Here is a 19,540-nt window from a genome sequence, read left to right as displayed (position 1 = left end):
TCAGTTATTTACTACACTGGTATGTACATTGTTTTGGGATCCCATTGATCTGTTTCGGGATGTTGAATTCAGATTACTGAATTAACATTAAATGTGGGATGTCTTTGCCGAGTTCATGTCTTTAAGTTCAGTATACATATAATAGTGCTCCTACATTTATTTGAGCTATTATCTTTCCGACTTGATTTAGTACCTTAAAACACCTGATTTCTCCAGCATAAATCAGTAACGCATTAATTATATCTCTTGCAACCTTGTCTGGCCCAAATGTTTGGAAAGTCAAGGTAATTAAGGATTGAATTTTAAGAAAAAATAATTTTAATTATACTTTCTATCTGAAAACGAACATCCAGACGAGGTCTAATTGATCTTTAATATCTAACTATTTGGAGGTTTAAAACTTTTGGATTTTCAACATATCATAGATGAAAAGCTGAAAAAACTGATGTAAGATTTTCTAACATCTTGATCTGAGTCGTGGTACTGATTAAGAGATTACTTAATTATGCACAGCGAGACATTTAGCAGAACTTTGTCTGGTGTAGTAGTTTTCAGACAGACAGTGATACCGGGCTAAAACAGTCAGACAAGATGGGGAAAATGTCAAACACATAATTTTGTGATTTATATGGAAGCGTTCGCAATCTGTCATCGTAGACAACAACAAACAGAATTCTATTGATTATAGACAGGGTATGGAGATTATCCAATGGGGACCATCCATAACTCCACGGAATTTTCCAATGGGAAACATATCTGCTTACCATCATAAACTCCAAGCACAGAACTCACTATAGGAGCATCGCCCACACCAAAGGAACGTCGGACTGAAACGGATAGTAGCCTATCTAGATCACATCACTGAAAAGTATAAAATGTTGTCACTTAAGCGTAAAATGAATGGTTATTTAATTGTATTATTATACCTCATGTTAATAACAGTGTCTGTGATTAGTTGAAAGTTCAAATACATCACAGGAGTTGTGGGGGGGGGGAATGTAGGGAAATAAATATTGCCCAAGGGTGCATATCCCTTTGATGACTGTCAATCCTACATATATATAGAGTCATCTCCCTTTCCGATAGTACACCTGTACAACAATGATGGATGGAGTATAAAAACACTTTTTACTCATCGCAGATTCAAGTAATATAAACATAGAGTTCTTATGCTTAACAAAGACATTTTTCTATATAACATATGTACTATATACTTAATTGTAGATCTGTGGAGGATATCAGGTACAGATTTAGTTTTGGTGCATAAGTCCTTAAATTAATTATTTATAGAATTATCAAACATTGTCAGTACATCTGCTATGAATGTGAAGGGTGTTTGAGCTAAGTACATTGATGTTGTGTCTTTGCATTTTACAGAGTTAGCTCCCTTACGGTTAAGTATCCATTGTGACGTCATTATTTTGTGAGTGTTATTAATGTTGTTTTCTCAGAAACGTATGACGTTACACTTCCAAATACAAAACGTCATAATCAATACCTACCACAAGGGCAGATAACTCTGTCATCTACAAATACATGATGATTTTGTAAAGTTCTTGCATTACTTCAATTAAAGTATAAAGCTTGAGAATTAAGATACACCAGTCAAAAAAATTTGAAATAATGAAATTCAAGTCTTGTCATAATTTAAAAAAAAAAAACACAAAAAAAAACCACAAAAAAAACCCATAAAAGTGTTGTACATTGTACTTGTGAGTATATATCAGTAACATATGCCATAAATATATGAAGTTCCCTAGAATTCTAGAGATTTCCTATGTTCCACCTGGCATGGATCAGTCCAGTGAGAATAGCCCAGATTATATGGTGTAAAATTTATACTTTTCACACAATCTTTACTTTGCTGATGTTGAAATTCATCATGGTAACCAAATGCGCAACACTGGAGCTTTTCAGATTACGAAATGGCATGCATTTTTTCATCACCTCTCTCAAACTTGTGATCTTTTCCAGTTAATTACCGAACTGATCATGAGTTGTAGCTACATTCTGTAGATTTTCTACAGATTCCAGCTGCCACAAAAACAGGAGATGATAAGAGGGAGTCTGTTGATCTTTAGGTGGCATGTTTATAAAAAGGTTTATTTAAATTATTGTTCTGGTTTTGGATGGAATGTCTATAAAGACCAACTTAAGGCAGGGTTGTAGTTCACACTGTGGCCAGCTTTTTTGATGATCACTTTCAAAATTATTTATGAAATATTTATAAAAATTAATATTGTCATTCAAAGGTAGTGAGGTGTATTCTGTGTACCAGGTAGTTGCTTAAACATCCATTCTAATTTCACAGAGTAAAGAGTTGCAGCATTTAATAACTGGCAATTATTTTTTATTCATGTTTCTACATATTGTACCCTATCACATGGATGCCTTCAAAGGATACAAAGGTGATCTGCGAAAATAACACCTCCATAAATTAGTTCCTTATAGTAAATCTGCAAAATATGTTAAGCCTGCAAAATTTAACAACTGTAGAGTTTAATGTGTATCTTGGCAACATTAAACCAATATATAATTAGTAAGTGATACTTGTTCATTAACTAGTTAATTAGTAAGTGATACTGGTCCATTAATTAGTTAATTAGTTGATTTATTAATAAGAACCGTTAAGAGAAATATTACAAATATTTTAATTATCAGTCAAATGATGATTTGGTAGAGTTCTAAATGTTTAATTCTTTTGAAGAAAATAATTGTAGATTAATAAACACATATATTTAGTTTAGCATTATTGATGAATTTTATTTTACATTTTACTTAAATATCATGTATTATGTACAATTAGGGATGCTTTCATCGATAATAAAAAATAAAAAACAAAATATTTGTTTCAGCCCATTGCATTTGTTGCTGCATGCATGCTAAATAAGTTTTCCCTTGTAAGACCTTGTGCAGCCTCCAGTTAGTGTCGGTCCGAGCAGATGCTTCAGTTGTTTTAATGCAGTGATTTTCATTTCAGAAAATATAATTGTATCTGTAGCTTGTAGTGAATTGATACCAGAATGATTTCACTTTGCATGCAACATTTTTACATAATATTGAAATGTCTTAAACAATGCCATGTTCAGGTAATGTATATAACCTATTTCACTTCTTTTCGAATAGACTGCTGTTGTTTAAGTTAATATAACAAAATCTTGATAGTGTAATAAGTTTTAATAGTAAATGGTGTACTTAGTGATACAGTCCTCTTCTAAACCAGCTTTGTGCTAGAGTCCAGGGTCACTGGTTAGATCCTGGCTGGCGGCACACTGACCTCACCCAGTTACAATACAAGAATGAACATACAAATCTGAACTGATTTCCTGATATGAGACTGAAAATCTGAGATTTTGGCGTTTGATTTAATTTCCATTTTGTTCTTTTTGTTTTTACCATGTGCAAATTTTGAGTTTTAAATATTCTTTTCACCTAATAGCAACCTCACCCGCCCAGAGAGTCCAGTTTCTGCTCGGAGAGGAAGAAGATGATGAACACAAAGCACATGATGTTTTCTGTGAGATGGCCGAACTCCTCTACAAGGATGGTGGTGATGTGGAATGGAAAGAAACAGCCAGGTGATTATGGATTATCTCCCTTGTTCAGAGAAATTATCTCCCCTGTATTAGAAAAAAAAAAAATGATCATGTGTTAAAGGATGTATCTCGCTTGTATTAGAGAAATTATCTCCCTTATATAGAGAAATTATATCCCTTGTATTAGAGAAATTATCTTCCTTGTATTAGAGAAATTATTTCCCTTGTATTAGAGCTTGTATTAGAGAAATCCTCTCCTTTGTATAGGAGAAATTATCTTCCTTGCTTTATGATACTTTATCTTATATATTTTGTGAAACTATACTATCAAAATTGTCTATGAAGGGCACCATAGGGGCAAAAAAAACTTTTTTTAGGAGGTGTCCTTTATAGACAGGCTTTACTGTATATATTAAGTGAGAAGTTACTTTTTATTGCCAGATGGGTGAAGTTTGAGGAGGATGTAGAAGAGGGAGGCGAGCGATGGTCTAAACCCCACGTGGCTACTCTGTCTCTTCATTCCTTGTTTGAGCTGCGATGTAACATCCTCCAGGGCACGGTGATATTAGACATGGCAGCAGATTCTCTACCGTGTGTCGTAGGTATGGAACATATTTCTACCGTGTGTCATAGGTATGGAACATATTCTCTACTGTGTGTCATAGGTATGGAACATATTCTCTACAGTGTGTCGTAGGTATGGAACATATTCTCTTACCGTGTGTCATAGGTATGGAACATATTCTCTACCGTGTGTCGTAGGTATGGAACATATTCTCTACCATGTGTCGTAGGTATGGACATATTCTCAACATGTCGTAGGTATGGAACATATTCTCTACTGTGTGTCGTAGGTATGGAACATATTCTCTACTGTGTGTCGTAGGTATGGAACATATTCTCTACTGTGTGTCGTAGGTATGGAACATATTCTCTACCGTGTGTCGTAGGTATGGAACATATTCTCTACCGTGTGTCGTAGGTATGGAACATATTCTCTACCTGTGTCGTAGGTATGGAACATATTCTCTACCGTGTCGTTCGTCGTAGGTATGGAACATATTCTCTACCGTGTGTCGTAGGTATGGAACATATTCTCTACCGTGTGTCGTAGGTATGGAACATATTCTCTACCATGTGTCGTAGGTATGGAACATATTCTCTACCGTGTGTCGTAGGTATGGAACATATTCTCTACCATGTGTCGTAGGTATGGAACATATTCTCTACCGTGTGTCATAGGTATGGAACATATTCTCTACCGTGTGTCATAGGTATGGAACATATTCTCTACCGTGTGTCGTAGGTATGGAACATATTCTCTACTGTGTGTCGTAGGTATGGAACATATTCTCTACTGTGTGTCGTAGGTATGGAACATATTCTCTACCGTGTGTCATAGGTATGGAACATATTCTCTACCGTGTGTCATAGGTATGGAACATATTCTCTACCGTGTGTCGTAGGTATGGAACATATTCTCTACCGTGTGTCGTAGGTATGGAACATATTCTCTACCGTGTGTCATAGGTATGGAACATATTCTCTACCGTGTGTCGTAGGTATGGAACATATTCTCTACTGTGTGTATAGGTATGGAACATATTCTCTACGTGTGTCGTAGGTATGGAACATATTCTCTACCGTGTGTCATAGGTATGGAACATATTCTCTACCGTGTGTCATAGGTATGGAACATATTCTCTACCGTGTGTCATAGGTATGGAACATATTCTCTACCGTGTGTCGTAGGTATGGAACATATTCTCTACCGTGTGTCGTAGGTATGGAACATATTCTCTACTGTGTGTCATAGGTATGGAACATATTCTCTACCTGTGTCGTAGGTATGGAACATATTCTCTACCATGTGTCGTAGGTATGGAACATATTCTCTACCATGTGTCGTAGGTATGGAACATATTCTCTACTGTGTGTCGTAGGTATGGAACATATTCTCTACTGTGTGTCGTAGGTATGGAATATTCTCAACATGTGTCGTAGGTATGGAACATATTCTCTACCATGTGTCATAGGTATGGAACATATTCTCTACCATGTGTCGTAGGTATGGAACATATTCTCTACCATGTGTCGTAGGTATGGAACATATTCTCTACCTGTGTCATAGGTATGGAACATATTCTCTACTGTGTGTCGTAGGTATGGAACATATTCTCTACCATGTGTCGTAGGTATGGAACATATTCTCTACATGTGTATCATGTGTCGTAGGTATGGAACATATTCTCTACCATGTGTCGTAGGTATGGAACATATTCTCTACCATGTGTCGTAGGTATGGAACATATTCTCTACAGTGTGTCGTAGGTATGGAATATTCTCATATAGGTATGGAACATATTCTTACCGTGTGTCGTAGGTATGGAACATATTCTCTACCGTGTGTCGTAGGTATGGAACATATTCTCTACCGTGTGTGTAGGTATGGAACATATTCTCTACCATGTGTGTCGTAGGTATGGAACATATTTCTCACCATGTGTCGTAGGTATGGAACATATTCTCTACCGTGTGTGTAGGTATGGAACATATTCTCTACTGTGTGTCGTAGGTATGGAACATATTCTCTACATGTGTCGTAGGTATGGAACATATTCTCTACCGTGTGTCGTAGGTATGGAATATATTCTCTACCGTGTGTCGTAGGTATGGAACATATTCTCTACCGTGTGTCGTAGGTATGGAACATATTCTCTACCGTGTGTCGTAGGTATGGAACATATTCTCTACCGTGTGTCGTAGGTATGGAACTATTTCTCTACCGTGTTGTCGTAGGTATGGAACATATTCTCTACTGTGTGTCGTAGGTATGGAACATATTCTTACTCTAGGTATGGAACATATTCTCTACCGTGTGTCGTAGGTATGGAACATATTCTCTACCATGTGTCGTGTGTGTCGTAGGTATGGAACATATTCTCTACCGTGTGTCATAGTATGGAACATATTCTCTACCGTGTGTCGTAGGTATGGAACATATTCTCTACTCATATTCTCTACCGTGTGTCGTAGGTATGGAACATATTCTCTACTGTGTGTGTCGTAGGTATGGAACATATTCTCTACTGTGTATAGGTATGGAACATATTCTCTACCGTGTGTCGTAGGTATGGAACATATTCTCTACTGTGTGTCTAGGTATGGAACATATTCTCTACTGTGTGTCGTAGGTATTGAACATATTCTCAACCATGTGTCGTAGGTATGGAACATATTCTCTACTGTGTGTCGTAGGTATGGAACATATTCTTTTACTGTGTGTCGTAGGTATGGAACATATTCTCTACTGTGTGTCGTAGGTATGGAAACATATTCTCAACCATGTGTCCGTAGGTATGGAACATATTCTCTACTGTGTGTCATAGGTATGGAACATATTCTCTACTGTGTGTCATAGGTATGGAACATATTCTCTACTGTGTGTCATAGGTATGGAACATATTCTCTACCATGTGTCGTAGGTATGGAACATATTCTCTTACCGTGTGTCGTAGGTATGGAACATATTCTCAACCATGTGTCATAGGTATGGAACATATTCTCAACTGTGTGTCATAGGTATGGAAACATATTCTCTACCTGGGTGTGTCGTAGGTATGGAACATATTTCTCTACCGTGTGTCATAGGTATGGAACATATTCTCTACCATGTGTCGTAGGTATGGAACATATTCTCTACCATGTGTCATAGGTATGGAACATATTCTCTACTGTGTGTCGTAGGTATGGAACATATTCTCTACCGTGTGTCATAGGTATGGAATATATTCTCTACCGTGTGTCGTAGGTATGGAACATATTCTCTACCATGTGTCGTAGGTATGGAACATATTCTCTACCGTGTGTCATAGGTATGGAACATATTCTCTACTGTGTGTTGTAGGTATGGAACATATTCTCTACTGTGTGTCGTAGGTATGGAACATATTCTCTACCGTGTGTCGTAGGTATGGAACATATTCTCTACCGTGTGTCGTAGGTATGGAACATATTCTCTACCGTGTGTCGTAGGTATGGAACATATTCTCTACCATGTGTCGTAGGTATGGAACATATTCTCTACCGTGTGTCGTAGGTATGGAATATATTCTCTACCGTGTGTCGTAGGTATGGAACATATTCTCTACCGTGTGTCGTAGGTATGGAACATATTCTCTACCGTGTGTCGTAGGTATGGAACATATTCTCTACCGTGTGTCGTAGGTATGGAACATATTCTCTACCGTGTGTCATAGGTATGGAACATATTCTCTACCGAGTGTGTCATAGGTATGGAACATATTCTCTACCGTGTGTCGTAGGTATGGAACATATTCTCTACTGTGTGTCATAGGTATGGAACATATTCTCTACCGTGTGTGTCATAGGTATGGAACATATTCTCTACCGTGTGTCATAGGTATGGAACATATTCTCTACCGTGTGTCGTAGGTATGGAACATATTCTCTACCGTGTGTCATAGGTATGGAACATATTCTCTACCGTGTGTCGTAGGTATGGAACATATTCTCTACTGTGTGTCGTAGGTATGGAAAACATATTCTCTACCGTGTGTCGTAGGTATGGAACATATTCTCATACCGTGTGTCGTAGGTATGGAAATATATTCTTACCGTGTGTATAGGTATGGAACATATTCTCTACTGTGTGTCGTAGGTATGGAACATATTCTCTACCGTGTGTCGTAGGTATGGAACATATTCTCTACCGTGTGTCATAGGTATGGAACATATTCTCTACCGTGTGTCATAGGTATGGAACATATTCTCTACTGTGTGTCGTAGGTATGTGGAACATATTCCTTACCGTGTGTCATAGGTATGGAAATATTCTCTACCGTGTGTCGTAGGTATGGAACATATTCTCTACTGTGTGTCCGTAGGTATGGAACATATTCTCTACCGTGTGTCATAGGTATGGAACATATTCTCTACCGTGTGTCATAGGTATGGAACATATTCTCTACCGTGTGTCGTAGGTATGGAACATATTCTCTACTGTGTGTCATAGGAACATATTCTCTACGTGTGTCATAGGTATGGAATGTATTCTTACCGTGTGTCATAGGTATGGAACATATTCTCTACTGTGTGTCTCAAGGTATGGAACATATTCTCTACTGTGTGTCGTAGGTATGGAAACATATTCTCTACATGTCATAGGTTATGGAACATATTAACTATTCTAGGTATGGGAACCATATTCTCTACCGAGTGTCATAGGTATGGAACATATTCTCTACCGTGTGTCGTAGGTATGGAACATATTCTCTTACGTGTGTCATAGGTATGGAACATATTCTCTACTGTGTGTCCGTAGGTATGGAATATATTCTCTACCGTGTGTCGTATGGAACATATTCTCTACCGTGTGTCATAGGTATGGAACATATTCTCTACCGTGTGTCGTAGGTATAGGAACATATTCTCTACCACTGTGTGTCATAGGTATGGAACTATTCTCTACCGTGTGTCGTAGGTATGGAACATATTCTCTACCGAGTGTGTGTCATAGGTATGGAACATATTCTCTACCGTGTGTCATAGGTATGGAACATATTCTCTACCGTGTGTCGTAGGTATGGAACATATTCATACGTGTGTATTCTCTACCGTGTGTTCATGTGGATCATTACCGTGTGTGTCATATGGTATGGAACATATTCTCTACTGTGTGTCATAGGTATGGAAACATATTCTCTACCGTGTGTCATAGGTATGGAACATATTCTCTACCGTGTGTCATAGGTATGGAACATATTCTCTACTGTGTGTCGTATAGGTATGGAACATATTCTCTACCGTGTGTCATAGGTATGGAACATATTTCTCTACCGTGTGTCATAGGTATGGAACATATTCTCTACTGTGTGTCGTAGGTATGGAACATATTCTCTACCGTGTGTCATAGGTATGGAACATATTCTCTACCGTGTGTCGTAGGTATGGAACATATTCTCTACCGTGTGTCATAGGTATGGAACATATTCTCTACTGTGTGTCGTAGGTATGGAATATATTCTCTACCGTGTGTCATAGGAATGGACATATTCTCTACCGTGTGTCGTAGGTATGGGAACATATTCTCTACCGTGTGTCATAGGTATGGAACATATTCTCTACCATGTGTCATAGGTATGGAACATATTCTCTACCGTGTGTCATAGGTATGGAACATATTCTCTACCGTGTGTCGTAGGTATGGAACATATTCTATACCGTGTGTCCATAGGTATGGAACATATTCTCTACTGTGTGTCGTAGGTATGGAAACATATTCTCTACCGTGTGTCGTCAGTGGTATGGAACATATTCTCTACCGTGTGTCATAGGTATGGAACATATTCTCTACTGTGTGTCGTAGGTATGGAACATATTCTCTACCGTGTGTCATAGGTATGGAACATATTCTCTACCGTGTGTCCATAGGTATGGAACATATTCTCTACCTGTGTGTCGTAGGTATGGAACATATTCTCTACCGTGTGTCGTAGGTATGGAACATATTCTCTCTACCGTGTGTCATAGGTATGGAACATATTCTCTACTGTGTGTCATAGGTATGGAACATATTCTCTACCGTGTGTCGTAGGTATGGAACATATTCTCTACCGTGTGTCATAGGTTGATGGAACATTATTCTCTATTGTGTCGTAGGTTATGGAACATATTCTCTACCGTGTGTCGTAGGTATGGAACATATTCTCTACTGTGTGTCGTAGGTATGGAACATATTCTCTACCGTGTGTCGTAGGTATGGAACATATTTCTCTACCGGTGTCGTAGGTATGGATATCTCTACCGTGTGTCATAGGTATGGAACATATTCTCTACCGTGTGTGTCGTAGGTATGGAAACATATTCTCTACCGTGTGTCGTAGGTATGGAAACATATTCTCTACCGTGTGTCATAGGTATGGAACATATTCTCTACCGTGTGTCATAGTTGTATTCTCTACCCGTGTAGGTATGGAACATATTCTCTACTGTGTGTCGTAGGTAATGGAACATATTCTCTACCGTGTGTCATAGGTATGGAAGATATTCTAACTACCGTGTGTCGTAGGTATGGGAACATATTCTCTACCATGTGTCGTAGGTATGGGAACATATTCTCTACCGTGTGTCGTAGGTATGGAATATATTCTTTACCGTGTGTCATAGGTATGGAAACATATTCTCTACCGTGTGTCGTAGGTATGAAACATATTCTCTACTGTGTGTCGTAGGTATGGAACATATTCTCTACTGTGTGTCATAGGTTATGGAATATATTCTCTACCGTGTGTCATAGGTATCTCTACCGGGAACTTATTCTCTACTGTGTGTCATATGGAACATATTCTCTACCGTGTGTCGTAGGTATGGAACATATTCTCTACTGTGTGTCATAGGTATGGAACATATTCTCTACCGTGTGTCATAGGTATGGAACATATTCTCTTACCGTGTGTCGTAGGTATGGAACATATTCTCTACCGTGTGTCATAGGTATGGAACATATTCTCTATCGTGTGTCGTAGTTATGGAACATATTCTCTACTGTGTGTCATAGGTATGGAACATATTCTCTACTGTGTGTGTCATAGGTATGGAACATATTCTCTACGTGTGTCGTAGGTATGGAATACATATTCTCTACCATGTGTGTTCAGGTATGGAACATATTCTCTACTGTGTGTCATAGGTATGGAAACGTATTCTCTACCGTGTGTCATAGGTATGGAATACATATTCTCTACCGTGTGTCATAGGTATGGAACATATTCTCTACTGTGTGTCGTAGGTATGGAACATATTCTCTACCGTGTGTCATAGGTATGGAACATATTCTCTACCGTGTGTCATAGGTATGGAACATATTCTCTACCGTGTGTCATAGGTATGGAACATATTCTCTACTGTGTGTCGTAGGTATGGAATATATTCTCTACCATGTGTGTCGTAGGTATGGAACATATTCTCTACCGTGTGTCATAGGTATGGAATATATTTCTCTACCGTCTGTGTCATAGGTATGGACATATTCTCTACCGTGTGTCATAGGTATGGAACATATTCTCTAACTGTGTGTCGTAGGTATGGAACATATTCTCTACTGTGTGTCATAGGTATGGAACATATTCTCTACCGTGTGTCATAGGTATGGAAACATATTCTCTACCGTGTGTCATAGGTATGGAACATATTCTCTACTGTGTGTCATAGGTATGGAATATATTCTCTACCTGTGTGTCGTAGGTATGGAACATATTCTCTACCGTGTGTCATAGGTATGGAACATATTCTCTACCGTGTGTCGTAGGTATGGAACATATTCTCTACTGTGTGTCATAGGTATGGAACATATTCTCTACCGTGTGTCATAGGTATGGAACATATTCTCTACCGTGTGTCGTAGGTATGGAACATATTCTCTTACCGTGTGTCATAGGTATGGAACATATTCTCTACTGTGTGTCATAGGTATGGAACATATTCTCTACCGTGTGTCGTAGGTATGGAACATATTCTCTTTACCGTGTGTCGTAGGTATGGAACATATTCTCTACCGTGTGTCATAGGTATGGAACATATTCTCTACTGTGTGTCATAGGTATGGAACATATTCTCTACCGTGTGTCGTAGGTATGGAACATATTCTGCTACCGGTGTGTCGTATGGAAACATATTCGTCTAGGTATGGAAATCATATTCTCTACCGTGTGTCATAGGTATGGAATATATTCTCTACTACGTGTGTGTCGTAGGTATGGAACAGGTATGGTATGGATATATTCTCTACCGTGTGTCGTAGGTATGAGAACATATTCTCTATGTGTGTCGTAGGTATGGAAACATATTCTCTACTGTGTATCTATAGGTATGGAATGGAACATATTCTCTACTGTGTGTCGTAGGTATGGAACATATTCTCTACGGTGTATCATAGGTATGGAACATATTCTCTACCGTGTGTCGTAGGTGTGGAATGTAATACTGTATAGTTAATTTGACCCAGCTATATGGTACGAAAACAGATGGAAAACATACTTTTTAAAAAACGGTTCATTACTTTTAAACAACGTATTTTCTAAAATCGGGTCAAAATTTTCTTATATCACGGATGAATTGAAGTTGTTAAAATATCTGGGCAAAAATGTTTTGAGTATAGGTACAGTAAATTCAATATAAACAAAATTGATTTGTTGTTAGGAAGTTGTCATGAAAAATAAGTTGTTTTTCATGTTAATCTGCATAGTAACATAGATACTGATGTTGTTCACCTCATTATTAATTAAGATTGCAATGGTATATTGTAAGTACAAATTTTGGTTGGCTATTCCGTCTTTGTATATTTACAGAGTTACCTCCCTTGCGGGTAGGTATCCATGGTGACGTCATTTATTTTGTGAGCGAAAATAACATCATTTTCTCTGATAAGTATGACATTACGCTCGCAAACCTGCAAGGGCCAGATTACTCTGTTTATATTCAAAGATGTTATAAATCTAGTAAGCAGAGTTAAAATCGAGCAAAATAAAATATGCAAAATTCACAACAGTAAAGCACCTTCTGACAGAAATTAGTTAAGAGAAATTGTGTGTTCTTTGAAAGAAAAATGGAAGAGCCGCTTAATTGTTAAACGAATAACTTCCCATCTTGTATGCTTTGTAGATGTCTTCCTGGATAACATGGTAGCCTCTAAACAATTGGAAGAGCCACTGAAAGAAGACGTACGGGATATTCTCTTACTACGACATCGACATCTTTACGACAGGAAATATAAAACACGACGAAAAACGGTGGTAGTAAATACCATCTACCCCTTATTACGTTCCTTTGCGGTTGTCGAGATAGGCAGGAAGTATTTCTGAGCCGCGTGCTCTAAAATAACCATGGTAAGGAGTCCGACAGCCCAAGCCCACCGGAGAAGGTATAAAATAAATTTTTAATAAATTTTCTCCCTGGCCTAGATGTGGGCTTCCAGTATCGTGCATGTATATATGCATACACCACTTCAGTTAAACCCAGCTCTCTCAGTTTTCTTGTAAGTCTCCATTTTAGTTTTAGTTCTCAATTTTATTTTTTTTTACTTCATTTTTTCCCCATATACATATATAGTGTTTTTATTGTCATTATTATTTTGTTTTATTTAACTTTCCAAAATTGAAGTTTGAACTGTAATATCAAATTTAAAAAAAAAAAAATCATTTAAAAAAAAAAAAAAAAAAAAAAAAAGTTTAATTACTTATTTTCAATAACCAATTGACATTTGGTTTGAAATCTGAATGAAAAATTGCTACAATTTTAAAACATACGTTGTGAATAAAATAAAAACATTTATTATTAATGTAAAAAATTTGGGGATTGTTAGGTTATCTCCCCTGAATTTAATTCAATAGAATAATAGAGCCAGGTGAAGAATACATAGAAAATAGATCTGTTATTAATTATCAAGCATCTGTGTTTGCATCATATCAGTACCCGATAAAAAAACTGGAATGTATCTCCTATCTAAAAAACGTTTATAACAAACATGCTTACAATAAATTCATGGCGGTATTTTTCATTCCCCTTCACTCTTAGTTCCTATATGACGTTTATGTATAAAGTACATTGTTTATAACAAAATAATTTCATGGGTACTGAGAGGTTTGTTATTACAGTGTTTTATTGTAAATGCTTTCCAGTTGAAAGTTTTATGTTAAGGAATTTCATTAAGGTTAGAAAAACATGGGTTGTGAAAACTAAAGTCAAAACAATTAAGGAAGATTTTCCATTAGAGGAGTAAAGCTTAGAACTAGAAATAACCTGGCAGCATCGTGGTATCAAGGTAAAACTGGGCTAGACTGGCCACCAGACCCAAAATTGTTAAGAATTTCTAACAGAATTCTAATACGATTATATCCCACTAGTTTGAAACTTAAAGACATGTAGTGGAGACAAAAGCAAAAGACATGTAGTGGAGACAAAAACATCAAGCTATATTTGAGTGATGTTTTTTGATATTCTAGAGACTGGTGGCCAGTCTATGGAAGGGCCTGTAGATGAATGTTCACCCCTGAAGACGCTTTTAAACTCTTCCAATTCAAAAATAGGAAAAGTTCACTATGAATTTTCAGGGGTGAAATAGAAGTTAATAACTACAGTTCCTGCTATTGAGATTTGAGATTTTGTGGATTGATGGACTTTACTGTATTTCACTTTTAACTGAGAATTATGATTAAAGAGGCATTTTGAATTTTTATCAGACCAACTCCGATCCAATGTTCACTTCCCTGTGTTCTATAGTGGTTTTAGGTTTCCAGTGATTGACAGGCAGAATTTGAGGCCCTGATTACTGAGAACAGTTTCTGAATTAAATAGCACATGATTTGTAGGGGTTAAGGATTCCGCTGCTGGGCGATGAAGACACTATCTTGATCATACAGCTTACAAGAGTTATGATGGGCCAACAGATATATAGGGTTTCTTCCATTACAAATAGTGAATACATATTATATCCATCATGCCAATGTGTGGACGTTGATAGTTTGGGTATCACATTCTAGAGTGGAAATCAATGTCTCGTCTGATCTATCATAAATGATAATGGAACAATGCTTGATTAATTGGGTTAATGTCCTTGTGTGATTGTAACCTAGCCCAGCCCATTGGGCCAAAGCTTGCAGTGCTTGATATTTCTTTTCATAAGAAAATGTCTGTATAAAATGCTCTTATGCTTTCTTAGTTTCATGAATTCATTTTCTAATTTAAAGATTAGCTGAAGATGTCCAATAGGTAGCTATCTGGAATTTTAAAAGATATTTTTTTTATTTCTTTACTTTTTTGTGGAAAATGGATATTTTTGTATTAATAATGTATCTATGGAGATCTTTCTTCAGGGACCTCTTAATAATCACATACAACATGATTTCTCTGTAGATTTAAATTGTTTTCTTTATCGGTAATGAAAAGATTCAAGGAAATTAAAAAGGTACGAAATCGTCAAGGCTATAGTTTCTGCAAGACTCATAATCCTATTGTTATTCCTTATAACATTAGAAAATGTTTGTAATAGTTGGAAACCCAAGGGGCCATGTGTATGACAGGTATAGGGGGAGATTAGGGGGAGGTAAGTAGGGGGAACGTATAGGAAGTGAGTCAGCAGTACATACCACCTTAACTAATATCTCCCCAGAGGTGTGGGGGTGTACTGCACATGGTTTCAGAATGTGTTATAAACAAGTCTGCCCAGAGACAAGGGGTGTAGATTAACTATGATTTGTCAGAATCGGTGTACATCAGGACACTTAATAATTAGGACCAGCTAGTACACTATAATAGTACACTTATTGTAAGTCTTACTCCAGACAGGTAAAGTAACCAATTAATTTCTCATAATTATGGTACAGTAGATTGTATGGCTATATAGTATAATCAGACAGATCCAGCCCTTGTCTAAACAAATTACAGAGTTAGCTCCCTTGTGGGTAGGTATTGATTGTGATGTCATGTGTTTGCCAGCGCATACTTTTCGGCAAAAATGGCATGAATTGCGCTCACAAAATAATGACGTAAAAATAAATACCTACCCACAAGGGAGCTAACTCTGTGGTATGGGAAGATAGAATATTCCTAGACAATTGTACCATGTTCCTTCTTATTTCATAATTGTTATAAACCTGTATAATCAGGGAACCTATCCATACTGACCAAATATCTTCAACTTCTAACTATGATTTTGATAGATTTGAAGACATTGAATATAAAAATATGAAGCTGATCAACAAAGTGTATCAGTCAATAGGGTCATCAACGAAGGACATTGAACCCCTGTAACCCTGATCATTTATCAATCATCATACTCATGATTCTATTTCTATCTTCTGTTGTAGGTTGACTAAACAATAACAGTTACCATGGTTATAAGCACTGAAGACAGATCGGAAGAAAGTGAACCAGAAACTGTTTTCTACAAAGAATATTTTAGTTGAAGAGAAGTGATAATTCAGCCCAGGAGTTACTTCATAAGAATTCGTGCAATCAGAAAATTTAAAAAAAGACGAGATTATATTTTACACGAGTGCTAATCTGTCATCATGGATACACAGCATGGCACGATGCCAATCAAGGACTTGGGGTCCTTCGTGGCTACCAACATACCAAGTGATGCCGACATCAAAGGTAGATAACTCTAACTGTAGTCAAGCCATATAATATTGGTGATCATGATGTGGGAATTGAGTAAAATAATCAATAATTTTAAATTTTACAATATTGATAAAAATTTTAAAATATGAAAACTATAATTTCTTTTTTGTTTGATTTCTTATTAATGTTAAAAAATTTGTAAAGAGAAAATTTGAAAAGAAGCCCAATACTGTAGATGCTCTTTTGGTGCAATTAAATTAAAATCGATTTTGAACATTTCAAATTAGCAAATGATGAATTCATGCATTCACAAAATTAATTTGTTTTGTTATTGTTATATTGTTTCCAGCATCAATAGCTCTTGAATATGCTAATACCATCATCTCTTGTTTTATTGTTTCTTTCCTTGCTCTATAGACCATAGGTCACAGGACAAAGTCTACATAGGTCTACATCTGCCGAAACACACGTCATCGTCATCGACATAAACATCGACGACATCACAAACGGGAAGGTTCAAACTTGGAACGTTCCCACACGACTCCCTCCGTACCCTCTGATGGTAAGTGGTATGTCCCTGCTGAAATCAGAGCACTTGTACTTGTATATGAAATAGTTAGGGACCCTTTATCAGCCAGAATTCACTCAAGATTAGGTATATTATACCTAGTTATGGCCCTTTATTAGCCAGAATTCTCTCAAGTTTAGGTATATTATACCTAGTTATGACCCTTTCTCAGCCAGAATTCACTCAAGATTAGGTATATTATACCTAGTTATGGCCCTTTATTAGCCAGAATTCACTCAAGATTAGGTATATTATACCTAGTTATGGCCCTTTATTAGCCAGAATTCTCTCAAGTTTAGGTATATTATACCTAGTTATAGCCCTTTATTAGCCAGAATTCACTCAAGTTTAGGTATATTATACCTAGTTATGGCCCTTTATTAGCCAGAATTCACTCAAGTTTAGGTATATTATACCTAGTTATGGCCCTTAATTAGCCAATATTATACACATAGTTTTAAGGATAAATCGGATTACCTACAAGGTTATAGATTAAGAGATTAAGTTGACTGGTTTTTCAGCTATTATTTGGTATTAACCTTTATGTATTTTTTACCGATATAATCAAAGTTATGAAATATCCAGTGTTGAGGCAGAGCTACCCTTTGATGTGGAAAGTGGCACTGCTCACAACAGTTGTTGTAACACAAAATAACTCCACTAATAAGCTTATTTAAGGAATAACATGCTTTTGAAATGTAAATATTCTTATAGAGTGTAAAAGGAGTGGGTCGGTGTGGTTTGTAAATATATATATACAGTAAAACATGGTTATTGTGAATCTTTGGGGACCAGCAAATTCACGCTATTAACAGTTTGTTATACCTATGGTATAGACATCTTATGGGAACATTGCGGAATAAAAATAACTTCATTACAACTATGAATAAATTATAAGTGTTTTTGTTATATATTTGTCTTTTACTGTTAGCGTGAAATAGATTATTTGTCAACACATTGAAAGAAATGTGATTGACTGTCACATAGGTTTTAATGGCCGAGGGTCAATGCTTGAGAAGTTTTCCATTGTTCTGCTTCCTTATATTAACATCAGCCAACGTGATAGACATATCCCACACATTTTGTACATATAAGGCCACCTTCCAAAAAAAAAAATAAGTGTTGATGTGCATTTTTGATTCTGTATTTGTTTCCATTTAACTCATTCTATCATTCGTGAATGAGCTCTATAACTGTTAATACCTAGTAAAGATGAAACTCTGACGATACTGTACATTCACAGTACCAGCCCTGTCATGTTAAGATTGATAAAGGTTTAACAGTACATGGTGTCATGTACCTCATGTTTTGATTTACTGAATTATTTTAGTACCTGACTTTTCAACTCTCTTATAATTAATTATTTATTTTTTGAACTATTTACATGTTAGGGTTAATATAGAGAGAATGTTATTTGAGCAATTCTTTGCTGGTACGCTGGGAACCTTCGATATTTGTTTATAATTTGTATTTATTTGATGGTACTATATATTTTTTGTATGAAAAAAAGACCTAATAAGAAAAAAAAAAAAGTAAATTAGAGAGAGGACTTGAGACTTGGGTCATTGATTGAAATGTGAGCTTCGTTTTGATTATTTTCAAAATTGCAATCTTTAAATCAGAGTGGTATTTTTCAACACTGATTGGACAGTCTTTAAAATAGTTGATGGTTTTTAGATAGGTAAAGACATTAGATTATAATATAGACCACAATATTAAGTGGGAGGTGTTCCTTTGGTTAGGACTTTTTGTGCCTGATGGCTCTTAAAACTATTCTTGTATTTTATGGATTTAAGAGGAAAAGAAATATATGAAAGAGACAAGCCAAGATTGAACATTGAGGCCATCAATTTTGTTGAGGACATTTCGCTGGCGGGGGTTTTATTTTTTGTTTTAAACTATTTTTGAATTTTTTGGATTTTAAGAAGAAAAGAAAATATTTGAAATAGACAAGCCAGTTTGGATATTGGAGGCCATTATGTAAGGACTTTCACAGTCGGTTCTTAAAACTATTTTGAATTTTATGGAAATTATGGAGGAAAATAAAATAGATATGATATTGTAAACAATACTGAAATTGAAGTCGCTTTGATAACTCTCTGCAGATTGGAGAATGTTAATTTCAGGTGACCTGGTGCCCTATAGTGTCACATTGACATCCCCCTCACTTTCATACTGTCCTAAGGTAAACAATGTACCACTCCTTTTTTGGAACAACCTCTCATTTACAATGTTTCTATGGACTAAACCCATAGGGTCTTAGGTCAGGAATTCATTGCCTGATAAGGAGTAGTTT

The 19,540-nt window shown here is 36.5% G+C and overlaps 1 protein-coding gene and 1 long non-coding RNA gene across 2 annotated transcripts in view; both read left to right on the top strand.

Moving 5' to 3' along the window:
- Nucleotides 1–13,417, top strand: part of LOC138310768 (sodium bicarbonate cotransporter 3-like) — a 49,526-nt gene extending 36,109 nt beyond the window's left edge. Inside the window, exons 5-7 of the mRNA XM_069252103.1 lie at nucleotides 3,440–3,578; nucleotides 3,978–4,138; nucleotides 13,218–13,417. Coding sequence (XP_069108204.1) covers nucleotides 3,440–3,578; nucleotides 3,978–4,138; nucleotides 13,218–13,417 — 500 coding nt within the window. The remainder of the gene's footprint in view (nucleotides 1–3,439; nucleotides 3,579–3,977; nucleotides 4,139–13,217) is intronic.
- The window catches only part of LOC138310244 (uncharacterized), an 83,711-nt gene extending 66,479 nt beyond the window's left edge, over nucleotides 1–17,232 (top strand). The window contains exons 3-4 of the long non-coding RNA XR_011206381.1: nucleotides 16,421–16,709; nucleotides 17,094–17,232. This is a non-coding gene — a long non-coding RNA (uncharacterized lncRNA). The remainder of the gene's footprint in view (nucleotides 1–16,420; nucleotides 16,710–17,093) is intronic.
- Nucleotides 17,233–19,540: the final 2,308 nt, after the last annotated feature.

The sequence above is a fragment of the Argopecten irradians genome, chromosome 16 (assembly GCF_041381155.1).
Source record: "Argopecten irradians isolate NY chromosome 16, Ai_NY, whole genome shotgun sequence".
NCBI lineage: Eukaryota > Metazoa > Mollusca > Bivalvia > Pectinida > Pectinidae > Argopecten > Argopecten irradians.
This window is presented reverse-complemented; position numbering and strand designations above follow the sequence as displayed.